We start from the raw sequence: 19,150 nt of genomic DNA on the forward strand, positions 1-19,150 counted from the left end.
AGGTCAACGCGTGATGAAAGTAAAACTTTTGCTACACGCTTCGGAATATGGGGCGGCATACCTTCTTGGGCGGAATAGTTTGCCTAACTACTTCCCGTTCTGTTTTCTTAGCGAATTTTCACGTTTTAATGCAACGTCCGCGGGGCCGTCGATGATAGCGACGCCATAAAGATCTAGGTGTTAGAATACTTTTGCGAAACTTTGCGGCTTCGGATCAGGCAGACGATGCGACCCAATATCAAGCAAACGGAACGGAAACAGTTAAACTTGTGGATAACTTACTGTGTCTATGATACCGGCACCGCTTGAATCGTTATTTCGCGAAACGGTGGCCTCCACGGCCATCAAAAGGCAACACACTGCGGAAGGCGGCCTGAACCGTGGGGAGTAAAATGTTTCCGCGACTTTATGATCTACGAAAAATATGAATAGCTTCGATTGGCCGTGTGACCGGCGGCCTTCCAGACGACGACGCTCGCGTGTTTCGATGGGAAGTAGCACTATTTTGCCATCAAAATCGAACAGCTCAATTTCCTACAACCAATTCCCCGTTCCCGGCAACTGCAACGTTGTCGTCGTCGTCGTCGCCGTCGTAAACCTCTGCGGCAGTGACAACGTCGTTCCGTGGTTCGGCTTATTTGGCCCGGGCAGGGGAACGATCCCATCGCTCCTTCAAGAACGTAAAATTGCCCGCCGAGTGCAGGGGAGTGTGTCTCAAGCAGTGGCCCTTTTCCAGCAGCACGGAATATGCAGGCATAGCGTGTAGCGGGTTGGACCATTGCTTTACATTCTCCTGCTGCTCGACAGCGGCAGTCGCCAGTTGCATAAGTGGGTTGCAGTTCAGGGGGTCGTTGCGCCGTTAGACCAAACAGGAGGCTCATGTACGCTACAAAAAAAAACTAGCATGAAAAATAAGTTCCGTAAAATTCCTGCCATTGCATGGCTTGAGACATAAGAGCATGAATACCACTTTAGCAATGCTGTAAGTGGTTGCAATATTTGGCCTCTAGACTATGGCGAAATGCACTTTCGAGCAGCACCAAGGGACAGTGGAATATCTATTCGCAAAGAGCTCTGTCCACAAATTGTTGTTTAAGCGGTGACGATTTTGAGTATATTTGTATTATTAGGACAATTCTAATGTATTAGGTAAAAATGCATGAGTTTATAAAAAGCAGCATTTACTTGATCATGGCATCAAAACTCAGTAACGATGATTTTGACGTCGTGTCTTTCGTGGTGCAGACGGTTAATCCACGGACGAAGTTTTAGGTTTATACAATACCGAAATAAGACTAACTTGAACATTCTTACGATGATTAGATGATGTGACGTGTGTGGCCCAGAATAACAATATAAATGAAAATGTAAAACAAACATTGAAGAAAACATATTTTTCTTGGTATAATAAATTTCGATAACAAACACTTCGTTAACACTTTAAATAAAAGTAAATCCTTAATTGATTGCCTATCAAATTAAAATTTATCCTTTCGATGACTTTTTTATTTTGATGCGATTAAGATTTTGACAGAGCGTTAAAAATTGCTGAGAGAAGAAGCAATCATTCTTCTTATGTTTAAGGAGCTCAAGTTTTATCTTTTTGCCCAACTTTCTTCCCAACAGTGCGCTTCTGACAATAGTAAACATACGTGGCCGCTGCCGACATTTGCAATGCAGCTTGCGTTTCGGGAAGCAAATTTCACGACCTGAACGTGCCCCAAATAAGCGAACGCACGAAGAGTAGGAGAATGCCTCCTCTAGGCATTCTCTGGGGAACACGGGTTCCCAGTTCCCACACGGGGCTGCTCAGTGGCTGCAGCTTGAGAGCCGTTGAAAACCACACGGCAAAGAGCTTCCATGTTAGATTGAAATGCATATGGAGTAACCACGGAAATGCTAAGCCTCCCGATGTTTGTACAGATGTAAGTGGACCGTAAACGTTTATCATTTTTGGCGGGAATTGTTAGAGGCACTGGAAAGAGAAGCATTCCGTGAATACTTTTTCTACGTCCGTAGGCTTCTGGAGATATCGTATACGATTGAAAGACGGGTACAGGCTATAGGAAGAAAAAAATGTTTGAATTCTGCAAATATCACTCACTAAAAGTGATTTATATTTTGTTTTGTTTGTTATATCGTTAGTAATTTGAGAGAAGGTTCTAAAACTTGAACCCTTCGGCACTCCCGATGCAAACAAAAAAGGGCGATGACAACATCGACATCATCGAGCATCGATTATTTTCAGTTTAAAAGAATTTAAATTCCATCATCCTTTACCCTGTGGTGACTTGCAAAATGTGTATCAAGCTCCACGTTTGGCACGTGAAGCTGAAAGTGACACTCATTTGAGAGTATGCCCTGACTTTGAAAGACCGGGACCGGAAGCTGAAAATAAATCACCACGTAATGGCGTCAGAACATCAAGAAAAAAAAGGATGAAACCAAAGTTCCGACAAAAAAGAGAACCAGCTTTATTATGATTGATATGCAAACCGACCCACACACACAAACACACCGGCAAAGCGTGGGTTGACACCCGACTTACGCAATAGCAGTGCGACTCCCGGGAAGGTAACAAAGGTCCCGGGCTCGTACCGATGCCATTTATCATACACTTAAGTGCCGGGTGGCTTGGAGAATGGGCCAACAATCTATCGCTTCACTTACTACACGATTGCGACCGGGATAGATTATTTCCGTGTCCTTTTCGCTGCATCACACGCGTATATAAAACGCTTACATCTGTTGGACGATTTCTTCTGAGACGGAACCCTTCTTCAAGGAAGGAAGCGAGCAGGAAAGGATTCAAAATCTAATGCATTTGGAACGAAAATGCACAGATTTTAATGTGGCATTCTGCGTCTTTTGTGCATAACTAAACCCAATTTTTTTAGCAACTTTATATTCAAACTACACCAATTGGTTAATAGATAATATGTTGCAACCTAACTGAAAAGGTAAAAAATGAACGAAACCAATGAAAAAAAAACAAATTAAACGTTCTTACGCTGATGAGGTACGCAATGAAGGGCAAATATATGTGAAATGTTTAAAATCCAACATTTTACGTTGTCTTAAGGAAAAGTCCTGAGAAAGCTTTTTTATCAGATTCTGGTGAAAATATTTTAGATATAGCAGCAAAAGATAACTAACTAAAACTATCAATTGCTTCCGAATGTATTCCAAGAACCGCTGTGAAAATGTTTTTAGAATTAGTCGAGTCTTTTCAATTTTTATATAAATGACTTCTTAGTTACAAAACTGCTTACTAAGTCGTTATAAAAAGCTCGTAAAAACATATTCGAATTCAATAAAACCATTTCAATAAATTCATTAAGTAGAAGTTTTAAAAATAAATAATTTTTCTTTTCTTTAGCTCAAAAGCACTACTCTGTTATTTAGTGATCATTGACCCTACATAACCCAGGGAAAAGGTCACTTTGAACTGTGATCGTTGGCTTTTTACGGATTCTCTATTACTTGGACTGTAAATCGATGTTACAAATAGGGTTCCGTATGAAATCATTTTTCCATTCTGTTCCGTTTTCCTTGAATCAGCAGCAGTGCATTAGGAGAGCGCGCTGTTCATTTCGAATAATCCATTATTTTCATTAGCGGGTTTTCTTCTTTAGCAATTTTCTACACACCCACCAGTGTGCTTTGTAGCGCCCCATCCGATGGAACTCCCAATCAATAACGTAACACGATACACCGGCGCACCACCATCAGGAGGTAGTACCATCATGCGGTCGAGGCACCACTTTTGGGAATACGTTCCTTTTTTGCATGCCAACAGAGTTCGAAGTATCGAGAAACACCAAAGGAATGCTCCACAATAAGGACGACGATGACGGCGGATTCCGTAAGCCACAGAGTGTACTCGAGTTTGTCGAGCATTTTTATTGTTTGTGTTCCTTTCGTCATTGATGGAGCCGGGACCTACTTCTTCCTTTCTAGCTAAGGTGTTCTTGATTTCCGTGGCTAATAGGCTGGCATTCTTATTATTTGCTTTTGGCGTTGCACAATCAAGGCTCAATGCGGTGCTCAAATAGAAAAAATAAACAATTCCCACAACAGCCGCTTCAACCGGTGTGAACACCAGCTTAATTTGATAGAGTGTGGTCTGTATTGGAAATTGTTTTCTGCGAAAAGAACGGTTGATTAATCTGAATAGCTCCAGTCAATGCAGAGACAAATTTGTCAACAAAATAATAAAATGGATTATTAATATGTACATTTCAACTACATTTTTGTTACAAAAACCACACCTCGATTGAATATATTTAAAATGAAATTGCAAAGAGTTTACACAACAGTAACACATCAAGACTGTACCGAATTTAAGCGTATTAGTAGCCAGAAATCTCTTCCATTATCTTGGGCTTAAGCATTGGTATAGGTCTCACTAATAATACGCCATTAGAGTAATGCAGCTTGTACTATCGTTGATTAAGGCGCCACGCGACAAATCCTAGATAAAGAAAAGCTCACTCGTTTCACTACCGTAACTCCCAAATCCCCAGCATGGCAGCTTGTTACAGACACCAGCGGGCGCCTCCATCGGTGAAGCGGATGTTTAAGCTTGGGACCTGTCCGGTACGAAAGGTGTAAATGTTTAACATCCGTTATCCCTTCCGTTGAAACAGAGTACATCGGTGTACTTGAGGAAGATACCAGGTACAGCCAAGTGTACGGTGTTCGTGAGCCGGCGGGATGGCGTGATGCACGCCATCCAAATCACTGCAACCAAAGTTGATCCATTCACGAGAACGATTGTACACTCACATGACACGTGTTGAACCCGTGTGCGGGCATGGTAGTTCCGAAGCATAACCCGTATCCTGGATCCTGGAATCATAGGTTGTTCAATCACGAAGACTGACCGCTAACGTGAGTTATTTCCCAGTGGAATTTTCAACCGGACTTCCAGTACGATGCCAATGGAAGCCGAACGGGGGGAAAAGCAACTCTATTGACGAGCGAGACAAACATTTTCGCCCTTTTGACATATCGATTAACACCTTTTATCGCTGACATCAAGTCATGCAAGGTGTTTCAGGAAGAAAACGCGCCCTTCAATTAAACGCGGCCGCGGAAAGCTATCGTTTCACAATCAGTCGTCCTCGATTACTGACGTCATTAATTATGCGCCAGTTTATCGAACCACCGACGGCTGCACGCAAAGTGGTCCATCAAAAGCCAGGTCAAGTGCGTTATCAATCATTGGTTCAAGATAAAAACCGATTTACAATTAGTGTCACCACGAGTAGAATGGAACCAGTAAAATATAATTAAAAATTGAAAAGACCATTCGAAAACAATTCAGTGAACAATGTGCTCGCGAACAAACCGAATATTTGCGATATCATTGATAGGAATAACTCATATGGAACATTCCAGGACGACAAACCAATAGCTTGATCGTTTGTATGCTAAGAGGTTCTTGTAATAAGACATTGAGATTGTGATATTGTAATTGTAAATATTCTAAATATGACTTTGCTCCTAATTTAGAGCAGGGAAACATTGTCTAATGCAAACTTTGCATCAATCGACTGATGAAATAACTCGTAAGAGTAAGTAATGGTATTAAAAGTACTGTAAGCGGTTGAAGGCACGATGGTTTCGTAATTATTTCGGTCCACGGACAGTCCATCAGAACAATCAAACGAAACGAATCGTAGAAGAAATCGCTCACAAAGCAGCACTGCTATTATGAGTACAACACTATAGAAGTTAAGTAAAGACTACACTAATCGCTTATAAGTGTCTTTGGCCTAGCCTGGCTGACTGCGGCTTAATTTACTTTTAAGAATCAGGCAACAAGTTCGCCAATAAATAAATAAAAGGATTCAGAATCGATAGTTTCATTTTATAACGATAGGTTTTCAGTCGTATCAAGTCCTATATAAAAGCACAACACAGAATTGAATGTTTAAAATTGGATTTCAGTCACACCCTTTACCAATTTTTGGCAGCGACAGTGGAAAGTACGGCAATCTGAAACAAGTGACCATTCTGAGCACACAAATCACTTGAACAGCCTCCATAAATGCATAACCTCAAACCATGTTAAATCAAACCGAGTGGATAGAGTACCATGGCCCGATGGGCCGCAGGACCGAACCGGTACCGGGTAATTCACCCAAGCCAAGGGTAATTCAATAAAACTAGCACGATGCAAGTGCAACACCGTGTGGTTCGAATCATAATTAAATTTTAACGACAGCTATTAGGGCGGGTTTTCGAAAGTGGTGCTGTCGTTTTGGGAGCTGCTCTCGCTTCCTGTTTCCGACATCAAATCAACTGGTTTGTAATGCCTCGAGGGCCCATTGTGCGCTCCACCGACGGCTGTGGCTGTGGCTGAGTTTTTACAATAAACCACTACGTTGAGTGGTTTTTTTGAAGCGTTGCCTCTCGCCCTATAATAAGGTAACTTTTGAACGCTCATCAACTAAGTTAGTTATGCGGTAGTTTACTTCATTCTCTCGCCCTTCCTACAAAGGACATTGGGCTGCTTTAAAGCACATTTCAGGAGCACGAACGATCTCAGCACGAACTCACGCCTCGTCTGTCTTTTTTGTGCCACTTTCTGCAGCTGCACATTTCTCGCAACGAGCTGCGAGTAGTATTTTATTGCCCGGTTCCATTATTGCCGATAAATTATGCACCACTAAACCACGTTGCATTTTATCTTTGGCCACGGATGAAACCGCCGGTGACAAGCATCGCGACGCCGAGCGCTGATCAGGGAACGATTTTATAGACGTGCTTTTATGGTGATCGGGAAGTGCGCCCGGGTGGCCAAACGTGGTTAGCAGCGGCAGGGGTTCCGAATTTCCATTAACCCTTCAATGTAGAGCCTTGGAAATATCCCGATGTATTGGCTGCTGAAGCTGTTTATCTCGATTTGGCATCTTTTGTTAATGAAGATCTTATTACATAATTTAATCAACATAGCATTTGAACCATCTAAAGCACCTAATGTAGAGCAAAGTTATGAATGAAACTCTACAGAACATTCCATCATAGTCTTCAGTATTGTAACTGATTTGCATTTAAAAACAAATTATGGCACGATACGATCTTTACGAACTAAAGAGGGATAGTGTCTGGCCATTTATCGCACCTGGCGGTTGGACTGCACTGCCATCGATAATCCTTTGCCGATGTGAGGCGAAGCAGAAATGGCAGTAAAAGGTTAAATAACACGTTGCGATGCATTCCGGGACGAGGCACGCGGTTCGAAAGATACCGCCGGAACGTGAGCAGACGCTGGGTAAAGACGATAAATGTGCTGATGATATCAACGTGTCATCGTTTCACCCGGTAAATGAAGCGTGGGTTGTCCATGATGCTGATGATGAGGGTGATGCAACTCACTGCATCCGGAGCTGCATGTTGTCAGCATATTCAAAATTTAATCAATGTCACTTGGCGCGCCGCATCACACCGACACGTTCATCCGAGGGGAGAAAATGGTTCAAATTGAAGCTGGGGTCAAGTCTCTACACCACAGGACCGGTTAATTTGGAGTTTTCAAACGTTCAATAGCTTTCCTATGGAATCCTTTTGTTGATTAAATTGATAATCATATCGATATCGAAGGAAACACAACATTAGTTGAACAGTCCGATGCAATTTGTAAGCGCTAGAAACAAAAGAAGTTATGATAGATTTTCTGTGGAGCTTTGAAACTTACTATGCTTTTTTAACTAATTTTGGTTCATAAAATCTTAAAACACCACAATGTAAGTGTGCCTAACAGAAGAACAGAACCCATACTCATTTCAAAGTTTTTCCATCCCGAACCTGCTATTACCGACTGAACAGTACCTTCACTGGTGTCAATAAAACGGGACCATTCATTTTGTTTTGCACATAAAAGCTGGTGCCCTGAGACACAGAAACTTAAATAAATCGTTACGACCCCTGCCAGGGTGATTGACGAAAAGAAACATTGTCCCGAAGGCCTCAAGTATATGGTCGAAATATCTTGAGCAAGAAACTTCTTCAGGCGCCCACGATGGGTCAGCTGTGTGTTTAGGGACGTTGACAGAAAAGTTCTCGGTTCGGAATCTTTTTCTACGTCCGCTCCCCCTTCGAGGCACATAATTTGTCCGTAACTGCAGTTGCAATCTGCAATCAACGTTAGTTACTGTGCGAGCGAGGTCGACCGGCAGGCTTCGTTTAGCTCGCAGTCCTCGCCGAGTACCTTACGGGAAGTGGCACCATCGTGAGCGTAAACTTAAACGATCACCTCCACCAAGATGCACCTACCCACTGGGAGAGCTAGAGCTCGTTGGGTAGGGTCAAATCAGCGCCAAGGGCAACATAAACCGTTGTGTGCATTATGCCGTCGCTCCTGGGGAAGGAAAAGCGGTCGATTTGCAGCCTCTGCAGCTGGTACGCGGATAAGACCAATTTACTTCGGTTCATTCTCCTTCTTTCTTTAAACAGCAGTGCACGGAAAGTTTTTCCATCGGCCACACTACTTACCAGGTGTTTTTTTACGCCTGCCGTTTACGTTGCTCTTCAGATACACACGTGTTTGGCCGGTTTTTCTTCTCGCTCGGTCCACCGAAAACAAAATCACGGCTGCTGCACAGCACCGAACGGTCCAACAATATGACTCGTTTCACTTCGTTTTGATGGCCATCAAATTGGCTCACCAATAATCTGCAGAACACACCGTAAAACACCTGAACACGGGGCTGCGTGATGAAATAGACCGAAATTTAATTCGACTCGCTACTGCAAGTTTTGGGTCTAGTTTTATGCACCATTTTTAATTGGATTTCGCTTCCGTTTCACACCCCACAAAAAGTTAGAACCCTCCCAAGGATAGTTAAAAGTGATTCGAGGTTTGACGTCTGCAGATGCCTACTGATACGTGGAAATGTCTACTCAATCTAGTGGACTAACTGAGAAAAATCTGACAACCCACATCATTCGTCATGGCAACGGTTCAAATCGAATAATGGAGAATCCCCTCAAACCATCGGCTTTCGGAATCCATGATACGAAAACAACCCCAAAACAAACCAGAAGTTTGGGCTAGACAATAATTACGTTTTCCACCAGTCAGTGAGTGGCTTGAAAGTGAGGGTTGTGAGTTTTGCTACGTATGTTAGCGTGAACAAGTGAGGCGATTGGTTGTTCTACTGGAAAAGATTATAATTCCATCTTCTGTGTCACAATCGGAACATTCTCTGGTATATACCGATTTTTTTGTTCATTCCTATGTTGCCTGGCTGGACCAAAGCAAAAACCTTTGCCAACATCTGATGGAACGGAACAACGTGCAGTCCATATCGTCCCATCCCATAAATACCTAGCCATAGCTGGTGCACGTAACAGTACGTAGCATGGCGCAGCACTCCGCTTACTACAATCGGGTTTCTGCATCAAAATGCGGCAAAAGTGACATTCACCTACTACGCCATACATCGATCCTGGGAGTATCGACAAAGGTCGTTGCCTAGTGGCTGTAAGTGCAAACGGTGTACAGCTAACGTTCTTACTCAAAGCCTGCTCAGCATTCAATGTTTGTGATATTTGTTTCAATCTTTTAAAACAAGCAGCGTTTAATGAAAAAAATTAAAAAGACAAACTCTTCGTTCAAATCAAACAGCAAAACTAAATATTCAACGCCATCCATCCATCCATAAATTCATCAATCTATCTAAATCACTTCTATCGAAATCGGTAGATTTAAATTAATTTCTGTCGCCCCGTGCCGAGCGTCCACCACTCGGTGTAGTTAGTTTAATTAACTGCCTTAGCGACCGGCCGAAAATTTGGAACATTTCACACCCCGGCCAGAAATTCATCCCCAAACGTGTTGGGGTGGGGAACAAAAAGACAAACGACTTGGCGCCCATGAAATGCGGCACGCCAAACGTCTCGTGCTACGGCTGCGGCCACATCTGCGTCGTTGTGCCGTCAGTAAATGATGCTGCAAAAGGCCTTATGCGTTTGTGCGTTGTGAGGCCTCGACGCCAAGCTTCTGCGAAACGGACGGACGAAATCTACGGAACAGTGTCCGTAAAGTGTCGCCCGAGATATGCGTGCTCTGTGCCCTTTCGGACGGAAACACTTTGTGAAGGTGAACGCGGCAGCAAGGAGTGCAAAATTACAAACACGCTCGCACGCATACACACGTGCCACCATAAAACACTCTTCGAGGCGCCAAAAGCACCTCGCCACACCGGAGACCCTAGCAGCCGCGACGGCATGACGGATATAGTACGGAAGCTCGGAGCGTCGGCATGCCTCGGAAAAATGACTGCAAAACGGTGACTAGGACGACGGCACGCACACATACATACACGCAACCCGTCGGCTTCGTCCTGCTGTTTGCAAATTCTTGTATTAGACACTCGCACACACAGCCATGCACTAGCTTTTTTAATACATGTACAAAGCCGAAGCGGTTTTTCACGGATACACACAGAGTTACACACGGCGGCCGAAGAACCAGCTCGGAGGAACGTCGCTTGGCATTGGCTGGATGAGTTGGTTTGGTGCCTGTATTCTCTCTTCGTCCTGACAGAAGCAGCCGCCAGCAGAGCAGTAGTCTCTGACAGGATTGAAGATGTGATGAACTCGGGAAAATGGCGCGCATAATCGCCAATCTACAGATGCGGCCAAGGACGAGATGGATGGAAGAGGTCAACACCAGAGGGTCTCCGTAAATGAAACAATTTGATTGGGCCACTCGCTATGCAATGGAAACGGAAGAACTAGAGCGAAAAGGCAACCGAAAACCCAGATCCCAAATTTGAACCGCTCGATCCTTATTCCACAGTTCTGGAACACTTGGACAACCCAACAAAAAAAAGGAGCACTGACGAACCGTTGAAGCTTCGATGTGCCAGAAACGGCTGAATCGAACAACCACACGCTAGCGATACCGAACGCGTTCTGGTGTTCGTGTGCTGCTCGGCAAGGACTTTTGGTCCGGCTGTCCCCTGATTTCGGTTCCCGGTGGCGAACGCTACCGAAGCCAAAGGGATGCTTCAGGCTCGGGCTCCAGAGAGAGAGCCGATCTCCAAAAGCTTTCCCTCTCGGCAGCAAGCGCGTGTAAGTTTGCGTGTTTTCATTTTTTTCTATGTTCCCTAAATTGTACTCCTTATTATAATTTTTTTAAGTCACCGTAATCCCCTTCGAGGTGTCACCGGGAAACATTCTTTGACCTCTGAGGCAGCTATTCCTGTGCACGCGTACGTTAGTGCATCGTGTTTTTTAAATCAAATTGTTACTGATTGTTACTTACCGGAACTCCTATCGGTAAGTTTTCCGGAGGTCGGATAACAGATATAGCTCTTAGTCTATTTGTGTTTCCTTCGAAATAAAGGGCGCTGCATACGAAATAAAGGGACTACATTTCGAATCCTATGAACTACACTGAATACACAACTGCGTGTATTCAGAACTACACAGAGCTTTACCCATGTCCAGAATATATTCGTTCCTCTTGGATGGAGGCGCACGGTGGTTCACGAAGATAGTATGAACTATGAAATTTTAAATCCCACCAGCATAAAATAATAAGAAGTGATTCCTGCATTTTTCGGGGTTGTCGTGTACTACCGCTAGCCGGTTGTGGAATCCTTACCGATTTAAAAACGGAATTAATTACTTAAGGTAAATGATACCAACAACTTGGAAAACTAAAAGTTGTTCTTTTCGGAATCTTTCTGCACCCGAAAGTTGAAGGGGGTGATTGACACGTTTTATTTTTTTTTCTTGATTTTGTAAACTGTATACCATGCCACATATTATGTACCAACGATAACTACTTTTGAAGCATGGAACTACTTTTGATAGGATTAGACAGAGTGATTGTGAAAACCGCAACTGCCCGGGTCAACCTTTAACGAAGACAATCTTCTGTTTTAAATATTTGTCTTTATTTTGAGGATAATTATTTGCCCACTGAAATTATCACCATCAGAGCTACCATATCTACAACTATTTCGAACGAGCAATTTACAGATTTTACGTACGATCCAAGTATTCCTGCAAATTGAATTCCGCCAACAATCCTATAAATATCGTTCAGTAGCATTAACAGCTAAGCTTCTCGGCTCTAATTGTGGTGCTGGATTTGCAAACTCTTAAACGAATCGTTTGTTTCTAATGACTATTGTTTTGTCCTGATCAGTGCTAGTTCTTTTGGTTTTAACGTTCTACTATTCGTGTTTTACTATTTTGTCTCAACGACTCCCGTCCCTCAACTCACCTCTTATTCTATATGTGTTTGCTGTTAGCTGTACGAAGGGTTAATTAACGATAGAAAATAACGATAACAAAACATCGTTTACTTTCTCGTTGTGTGCCGCTTTTGCTCCAATTTAGAATCACAAACTACGAACAAGAACAAGCACACGCTGGCCTTTGGCCGTTCCACCTACCGTTCACACATTCACAAGCAAGATATCAGATTTGACTTTAGCAAACAAAATTCTCAGTTTGTCGCCCGTCTAATCCAAATCGATCCGCGCATCGTTCAACACACCCGTGGTGTACTTCGAATGCTTCATGCTGCGCAGCGATTCAGTCAAATCGTCCATCGTGATTGCGGGTGTTTCGTCAAGCAGAGTTGCTCCTGGTACCAAACCATTCCCGCCATTGGCTACCATCGCCGACCCATTGGCCTTCGCGGCCTGCACCGCGGCTGCCACTTCCTTGTTTTTCTCACGCATAACCTTCCGAACGCGGTGCACCGAAGCTGTACGGCAGATTTCTCGCAAATCTGAACCTGAATACCCATTCGTCATCCCAGCCAACCGTACCAGGTCAACTCCGGGTGCCAGCTTTTCCCGCTTAAGAATAAGTTCTAGAATCTTGTGCCGCTGCTCTTCACTAGGCATCCCGATATGGAACTGAGCGGGCATACGACGCAGGATAGCTTTGTCGAGATCTTGCGGCCTGTTAGTGGCTCCCATGACGATCACTGTCGAGTCGGACTCGGTGTTCAGTCCGTCCCATAGCATCATGAATTGCGTCTTCATCATGGCCGTAGCTTCGTGATCGGAGGAGTTGCGGGCGCGCAGGAATGAATCGATCTCATCGATGAAGATGATACACGGCTGTATCTTGACCGCGAGCGAAAACACGGCCGAAGCCAGCTTCTGAGACTCACCGTACCACTTGTCGGTCAACATGGCCACGTCCAGATTGATGAAGCGCATTCCCGCCTCCTTGGCTGTTGCCTTGGCGATCAAAGTTTTACCGCAACCTGCAACGAAATTCAATCGGTGGAAACGCTCGTCTCATTCGAGTGCCCGAGTAAAGCGAGTCGGTGCAATCGCCACTTACCCGGAGGGCCATAGAGCAGCACACCCTTGGGCGCTTGGTAAAGGGCCGATCCGGCAAACATATCCCGGTGGCACACGGGGAAGACGAGACTCTCCTTGATCTCCTGGCACACGTGATCCAACCCAGCGACGCTTTCCCAACTGACCGTGATGTTATCCGGAACGACTAAATGCGACGCGATCACCATTTCGTAGTCATTTAGACTCTGGACCGCCGCTTTCTTTATATTTGGGCCCAACCTGCGGAAATAAAGCAAGTCATCGATCAGTGTATCAACAATCGTAGCAGTTAGATCGTTCATGCCAGAACCGGCTGTCAAACAAGGGTCAATGGGTTGTTGCGATTCGGTTCTCCCAAAGGAATGGCGCCAAAGGGTCATGCCATCGGCAGCGTGCAGCCACGGGTTATGTAACTGCAGACACGGTCTAAAGGCCGGTCGCAGAAAATAGCAATCGTGACTACTGTAAACCGTAGGTAGAACCAGGTTTAGAGCGGCGCAAAGTGGCGCCACGATTCATCCGCAGCAATGCAAGGCGCATTTTCCTCGGCTGCTTCCGCTTACCTCCTCAAAATATCCTCCGCATGTTCGATGGCTTTCTTTTTGTTCTTGTTCGTGGGATCGAGATTTTTCATCAACCATTTCGCCGAGTAATAGGTCACGATGGAAACGAGGGAGATGCGGACCACGAGCTGCACCACCTCGTTGCGTGTCACGTTTATTCCGGACATTGTCGTTTTCTCGGCTCACAGAGAATCGTTGGGCGTGATTCTTGGCCGCACCGAATGGAGATAAATTTGCGTTGAACCCCGCTATAATCGCGATAAAAGAACTATACCAGAAACTTGTTAAAACTTTGGAAACTTTGTTCTGAACATGAAACGAGCTGTCATTTGCGAGCACGCGATTGAGCTCTGTTTATTACGACGTGTTCAAAAGTTCGGATTGCTATACGTGCTGATCAAGGAAATTGTTTGTGGAGGCCACACGAAGCGTAAAAACTAGCGTCAAATAATTTGGCCGACCGCGCATCCGACCGTAAACACTGTTAGCAAATGCTTTGTTTACAAACAGAGGATAATTTAAGTTCGTATTTGCTTGTATAGCAAGAAAATCGAAAAAACCGAAAAAAATATTCAGAAATCAATTTGTTTCTCTTCTATTTCTGTTTTCTCGGACCAAAAACACGAATGTAAACACGTTTGACATTTCGTTTTTATATTTTTTTAATGAAATATGTTTGGTCAAAGTTTTAACAACACCTGTTTTTGAGCATTTGAACAATTTTTTTATTTCTCATTATTAATTTTTTTTTAATTTGTTCAAATCTTCCATTTATTTAATCGCTTGCCGATGATCGATGTTTTCGATGTTTTCGATGAATGAAGAAAAGCGCCAAAGCCGACTGACATAACATAACAACATAATAGCAATCGTCGCTGCGAATGAAGCAAAGTTTTGTCGCGCGTTTTAATTGTTAAAATCTGTTATTCAGTCATTTCAGTAAAAGGATAGTATCACCGTTAAGTTTTCTTGTTGTGCCTCACGAAGCGTAAACGATTTGGCATTGCAAATTTATTTTACGCTTCGTGTGGCCTCCCAGTATGCAATTTCGGCGGCACACCAAAACTAAACATTTGAATAAAACCTTCGATTTACAGATTAGCAGATTTGTGAACAGAATAATTAGTTTGGACAAAAACAGTTCAATATGGAGTCTGCTATGAAAAATATTTCAAGCAAGCTCGGCCGAATCAAATGTCTTTCCTCTCGCTGCGTAGTAAGTCCGGTGAAAAAGATTCTTCTTACCACCACGTGACAGTTCCTTGGCCGTCAAACGTCACCAATGCTCGAATTCCGCGTGCCGCCGTTCCAAACCGCGTGCCGTTGCACTGGCCCAATATTTTTAATTGTTATGCACTAAAACAGTGATTCTTCGCGTGCATATTACGATCCGGGCTTTCGCAACAGTGTACTTCTTTCGTAAGCGCTATTTTGCCGTCTGAACAGGTGTGATTGGTGACTGCGAGGGACTGTTCCTGCGAGCACATTTCTCTCCCTACGCAGCAGCTTCGAATCCGCCTTGCGCCTTCAACTTATCTATCAGCAACACGCTCTTCCCATTAAAAAGTGTTTGAAGTGACCGCGGGGAACGTGGTACAGTTCGGTGCCGTGTTGTTTACAAACCGAACATCTACAAGAACACGAGAAATCGCAAAGCGAAGGACGAACGACGCCTCACGCAAAGGTATCTGCCCCGCTCTGAGTGTGCCTCTATTCAAACATTGTTCTAGTTACGATTCATTTGTTGGCCATTTCCAGTGTGACGCGCACATAATTTACTTTTGTGACTCAAAATACTGTATCGGGGAGAAGAAGTCCTTAAACGACGGCCATGAAGTACATACTGGTCACTGGTGGCGTTATTAGTGGCGTGGGTAAAGGTGTGATAGCCAGCTCCTTCGGGACACTGTTGAGCGCGTGCAACATACCGATAACGTGCATCAAAATCGATCCTTACATCAACATCGATGCCGGAACGTTTTCACCATACGAACACGGTAAGCAAAGGTTCCTTCTGGGAAGCAAGGAATAGGACTAGCTGACAAAGGAAAACAAAAGTTGATAGAAAATCACATACAAACACATCAAAACGACGTATAAACAGACCCGAACAAAACAAAAGCGCGTCATACTTGCAGCGACAGAGATAGTATATTTTTAAATCACACCCCGTGGCGCGCAGCCTCATTACCACGCGACTCTATCCTGGCCGTTACTTGTTTACCAACTGTTGTTCCGCAGGTGAAGTGTTCGTGCTCGACGATGGCGGTGAGGTCGATCTGGATCTTGGCAACTACGAGCGGTTCCTGGACGTGGTTCTTCACCGGGACAATAACATAACCACCGGCAAGGTGTACAAAATGGTGATCGATCGGGAGCGGATCGGTGACTATTTGGGAAAAACTGTTCAAGGTAAGACAGTGAGAGGCAATATGCCCGTTACACTTGGTACCGATCACCTACTCTGCCTTGCAGTCGTGCCACACATTACGGATGCGATCCAGGAGTGGGTCGAAAGGGTGGCGAAAACACCCGTCAAGGCGGATATCCAGCCAGAGGTGTGCATCGTCGAGCTGGGCGGTACGATCGGAGACATCGAGGGAATGCCCTTCGTCGAAGCATTCCGTCAGTTTCAATTCCGCGTGCGGAAAGAAAACTTTTGCGTCGCCCATGTCTCACTTGTACCTTCGCCGCGGTCTACCGGGGAACCGAAGACGAAACCGACGCAAGCGAGCGTGCGAGAGTTGCGAGGGCTGGGCCTGAGTCCAGATTTGATCGTGTGTCGCTCAGAGAACCCGATCGGTGATGAGGTGAAGGAGAAGATTAGTAACTTTTGCCACGTTGCGCCGGAGCAGGTGATCACCATACCGGACCTGTCGTCGATCTATCACGTGCCGTTGCTGATGGAGCAGGCGGGTGTGGTCGATATCCTTAACGAACGGTTGCAGCTTAACCTGCAGATTCCGCGGCCGGCCGGGTTCATGCTTTCGTGGCGCGATCTGGCTGAGCGGGTTGAGAATGTGTACAAAAAGGTGAACATCGCACTGGTGGGTAAGTACACGCGACTAGAGGATGCCTATGCGTCGGTTTCGAAGGCTTTGATTCACTCGTCCATTGCCGTCGGTTATAAGCTGGAGTTAAAGTTTATCGAGGCGTGTCATTTGGAGCGTGACGCGAAACGCGAAAATCCACACCTCTACTACGAAGCGTGGCATTCGTTAACCAACAGCCAGTAAGTATCGCACACACTGCAATCCTTCGACCGATAGCCAATGTCGATTTTGTTGCTGATTTTGTTTTGTTTTTCTGTCCAGCGGCGTTGTCGTTCCGGGTGGGTTCGGTACACGTGGTGTGGAGGGCAAGATACGGGCGTGTCAGTGGAGTCGTGAAAACAACAAGCCATTTCTGGGAATCTGCCTAGGACTGCAGGCGGCCGTGATAGAGTTCGCACGAAACGTACTGAAAATTGAGGTGAGTTGAAGGAATGCATTCATCATTGTGTGGAAGATTTGAGAGTGATTTGAGTAACTTTCGCAAAATTTGCCGTTAGCGAGTATAAATAGACAGTTTCATAATTTCATACGAGTTTTATCTGCTGTGCACAGGACGCCGACTCGACTGAAAACGATGAAAGTACGTCCCATCCTCTGGTGATCGACATGCCGGAACATCACACCGGGGTGTTTGGTGGCACGATGCGCCTTGGAACGCGGACCACCATCTTCAAAGGCGACAGTAAAATTCGTAAGTTATCCGAATTATTTTTCGCGTACGTGTCACGCTAAGGATCTTTGTGCGCAGGTAAACTGTACAATAACGTGGACCAGATCGACGAACGGCATCGTCACCGGTACGAGGTGAATCCTGAATATGTTACCGTTCTCGAAGATAACGGTATGCGATTCGTTGGCCACGACTCGGAGAAGCAACGCATGGAGATCATCGAGCTCGAGGGCCATCCTTACTACGTGGCCACCCAGTTTCACCCGGAGTATCTTTCGCGCCCCCTGAAACCAGCACCGGCATTCCTTGGGCTAATTTTGGCAGCGGTTGGCAAGCTTGACAACTATCTAGCGACGGGTCAGTACAAGATTCAGCAGCTTCACAATCAAAACCACCACCAGCTACTGGCATGCGAGAGCTCCAGCGATGATGATCTACAACAGCAAGGCCGGATGCGAGTTAATAGCAAAAGCGCATCACAGCATGGTTCGACCAGCAGTCCAGAGAAGGGCAAGAAAAGCGGTTCTCCGAAAGTGAACGGGTCTGTCTTGACGACGACGGCGCACGTAAACGGGGCATGTTAGAAACAGTAGTTGACCTTTGATTAGCGTTATTGTCTTCTCCCTCGTGCAGTGGCGGTTGTAATTTTTTCGCAAAGCCCGTAAAGCCTTAATCCGACTTTAATGTTAGCTCCACATGCAATATAAACGAACGGCAAAGCAGCATTTTATAATCTAAAAATACCATAAATATGAAAAAGATGCAAACAAACAAAATGATCGAAAGTGTGCAAAAAGTATTCTCAAAGCCAAGCAATGTGAGAATAGGTGTTGGCAACCATCTTGTAGACATGCCAATTGAACCGGCGTTTTGGATGACATTTGATGTGCTTATTCATTTAAATAAAATCGTTGGGTTGTTACCGTCCTTACAATAATGTAATAGGCTGAATTGTGACGTAACTTAGAAAAAAAACCAGCCCAAAAATGACAAAAGCGAAGTTCCACAAAAGCTGCGGATGATGAAGGACGGCTTTTTGCGGTGTATACCGAATTATGTTTCTGTTTCAGAGTGAACAACGAACGTTGCGAAATAAATTCAATCTTCCAGAGCTATATGAATGCAAAATATACATATCGTTATTATTTTATAAGCCTAAAAGAAATTAATGATTCCCTTTAACCAATTTTGATATGAACAAGAACTCGCGACATCCGTTCCTACGAATTACAACCGATATGTGGACACGAAATACGTTGAGCGAGCATGCGATCCAGCTATGTAGGGGATAATAGATAATTGCTGTGTAAGTAATAATAATCAGCTAATGTATTTGTAATAAAATTTACATCGCAAAATAAGCATCTGGTGAACACATGGCGTGGTGAATAACCGTCAACGAGGGAAGCTGATCGGATAAGAAATAATAAATAATAAATAAATAATAAAATAAATAAATAATAATAATAAATTAATAATAATAATAATAAATCGACATCAGAAAGTCCGATCTCCTGAAACGGCGGATCATCGAGA

At 44.5% G+C, this 19,150-nt stretch overlaps 3 protein-coding genes across 3 annotated transcripts in view; 1 reads left to right on the forward strand and 2 right to left on the reverse strand.

Moving 5' to 3' along the window:
* The window catches only part of LOC131211540 (Kv channel-interacting protein 4-like), a 40,002-nt gene extending 31,300 nt beyond the window's left edge, over positions 1-8,702 (reverse strand). The window contains exon 1 of the mRNA XM_058205042.1: positions 8,503-8,702. The gene's annotated coding sequence lies outside the window, so the exon portion shown is untranslated. The remainder of the gene's footprint in view (positions 1-8,502) is intronic.
* Positions 8,703-11,876: 3,174 nt separating this feature from the next.
* On the reverse strand, positions 11,877-14,185 carry LOC131211537 (outer mitochondrial transmembrane helix translocase). Its single transcript, XM_058205040.1, has 3 exons — positions 13,892-14,185; positions 13,330-13,568; positions 11,877-13,249 (listed from the first exon to the last, which is right to left on the reverse strand). The coding sequence occupies exons 1-3, from the start codon at positions 14,056-14,058 to the stop codon at positions 12,492-12,494; spliced, it is 1,164 nt and encodes a 387-aa protein (XP_058061023.1). The 5' UTR covers positions 14,059-14,185; the 3' UTR covers positions 11,877-12,491.
* Positions 14,186-15,188: 1,003 nt separating this feature from the next.
* Positions 15,189-18,990, forward strand: LOC131211533 (CTP synthase). The gene is made up of 7 exons (XM_058205033.1): positions 15,189-15,575; positions 15,650-15,888; positions 16,133-16,303; positions 16,367-17,123; positions 17,206-17,362; positions 17,497-17,635; positions 17,693-18,990. The coding sequence occupies exons 2-7, from the start codon at positions 15,723-15,725 to the stop codon at positions 18,196-18,198; spliced, it is 1,896 nt and encodes a 631-aa protein (XP_058061016.1). The 5' UTR covers positions 15,189-15,575; positions 15,650-15,722; the 3' UTR covers positions 18,199-18,990.
* The last annotated feature ends 160 nt before the right edge of the window (positions 18,991-19,150 follow it).

The sequence above is a fragment of the Anopheles bellator genome, chromosome 2, assembly GCF_943735745.2.
Source record: "Anopheles bellator chromosome 2, idAnoBellAS_SP24_06.2, whole genome shotgun sequence".
In the NCBI taxonomy this organism is placed as follows: domain Eukaryota; kingdom Metazoa; phylum Arthropoda; class Insecta; order Diptera; family Culicidae; genus Anopheles; species Anopheles bellator.

Coding starts and splice junctions, on each gene's coding strand:
- LOC131211537 (XM_058205040.1), bottom strand. CDS start 14,058: ATGTCCGGAATAAACGTGACACGCAACGAGGTGGTGCAGCTCGTGGTC. Junction 13,569..13,891: donor GCGGAGGATATTTTGAGGAG/GTAAGCGGAAGC, acceptor TTATTTCCGCAG/GTTGGGCCCAAATATAAAGA. Junction 13,250..13,329: donor GCTGCTCTATGGCCCTCCGG/GTAAGTGGCGAT, acceptor ATTTCGTTGCAG/GTTGCGGTAAAACTTTGATC.
- LOC131211533 (XM_058205033.1), top strand. CDS start 15,723: ATGAAGTACATACTGGTCACTGGTGGCGTTATTAGTGGCGTGGGTAAA. Junction 16,304..16,366: donor TTTGGGAAAAACTGTTCAAG/GTAAGACAGTGA, acceptor TCTGCCTTGCAG/TCGTGCCACACATTACGGAT. Junction 17,636..17,692: donor CAAAGGCGACAGTAAAATTC/GTAAGTTATCCG, acceptor CTTTGTGCGCAG/GTAAACTGTACAATAACGTG.